At 55.5% G+C, this 1,293-nt stretch overlaps 1 protein-coding gene across 1 annotated transcript in view; it reads right to left on the bottom strand.

The window, feature by feature from the left end:
• The window catches only part of STAC2 (SH3 and cysteine rich domain 2), a 14,597-nt gene that overhangs the window by 5,007 nt on the left and 8,297 nt on the right, over positions 1-1,293 (bottom strand). Inside the window, exons 2-3 of the mRNA XM_003786427.3 lie at positions 611-917; positions 154-251 (exon numbers count right to left, since the gene is read on the bottom strand). Of these exons, the coding sequence (XP_003786475.1) occupies positions 154-251; positions 611-917 (405 nt within the window). The remainder of the gene's footprint in view (positions 1-153; positions 252-610; positions 918-1,293) is intronic.

The following is a 1,293-nucleotide window of genomic DNA, read 5'->3' as shown; positions in this document are numbered from 1 at the left end:
AAAAAAAAAAAAAAAAAAACCCAGAAAGAGCTCAGTCCTTCCCAAGTCCAGGGACACCTCACAGGAGGAGCCACCCTTGGGGGGGATTATTCTCCCTCTCAACAGTCCTGAGGACACTCACAGCCGGCCTTTTCTGCCTGTCTCCCCACTCACCGTCTTGCCTGGGCATTGTTGGTGGGAGATCTCCTCAGAGCACCAGAGGTGGACGCTGACTTTGCATGTCTTACATCGCAAGCCCTGCTTGGAGTTTCCTAAGAACAAATTGGGTTCAGCAAGAAAGGATATTCTCATGGATAAGAAGCAAAGGAAAAAGGTGAGGGCATGGGGGAGAGCAAGAGTTGGGCATTCTCATGCCAGCCTTGGGCCTACCACCTACCCCTCATGCAGTTAGGGTGAGAAGTGGCACTGAAGCCGGAGGTGGTAGTAAGCACAGCAGTGGCACTGGGTGCACACTCACCACCATGCTGCTTATTTGTCTGCTCAGGGTGAGAGGCATGGTTAGTACTGGAGGCCCTGAATAGCAAGAGTCCGGGACCAGGCAGTACCATAGGCCACCCCCCTAATGCCCTCTCTGCGCTCCCCTTGCCCACGTCAGGATCCAGGCACTTACCCACAATGAGCTGATGGCACAGCTCACAAGGGCTGGCTCTCTTGAAGACATGTTCCTGGAAGCTGTGCAACCTCACTGGTTTGAGTGGTGCCAGGGGACGTGGGACTGGGCATGGAGATGGTGCTGGGGTGGGCAAACCCCCATCTGTGGATGTAGGTGGTGGGGAGGGAGGGGGAAGGGGGGTTGGGGGCGTCAGCAGCACCTCGGTGGGGCACTTGAGCTCAGAGCCTGAGCGAAGGAAGAAGTTCTCCACACTCTTACTTCGGAGGATGGTCTTGAGGGAGAGAGAGCGCTTGAATCGCTGGAGCTGAGAGGAGAAGAGGGAACTGTGAGTGGGACCCTGGAGGGGGCTGACCCTGGCTGGCTTCCCTTCAGAATGTCTCCAACAGCAGCATGGAGCTGAGGTTCAGAGGTGAGCTGAAGTACTGAGAGAGGCTCCAGAGTTCCAGACAATTTCAGATGCTTACAAGAGCCAGGCAAGTAACCTCTGTGAAGAAAGTTCTATTCAAGACCAGCCTGGGAGGCTCGGCACCTGTGGCTCAAGTGGCTAAGGCGCCAGCCACATACACCTAAGGTGGCGGGTTTGAATCCAGCCCAGGCCTGCCAAAACAACAATGATGGCTGCAACCAAAAAATAGTGAGGCATTGTGGCAGGCACCTGTGGTCCCAGCTACTTGGGAGGC

This window comes from Otolemur garnettii, unplaced genomic scaffold (assembly GCF_000181295.1).
Source record: "Otolemur garnettii isolate 467f Iridium unplaced genomic scaffold, OtoGar3 scaffold00018, whole genome shotgun sequence".
Lineage (NCBI taxonomy): Eukaryota > Metazoa > Chordata > Mammalia > Primates > Galagidae > Otolemur > Otolemur garnettii.
This window is presented reverse-complemented; position numbering and strand designations above follow the sequence as displayed.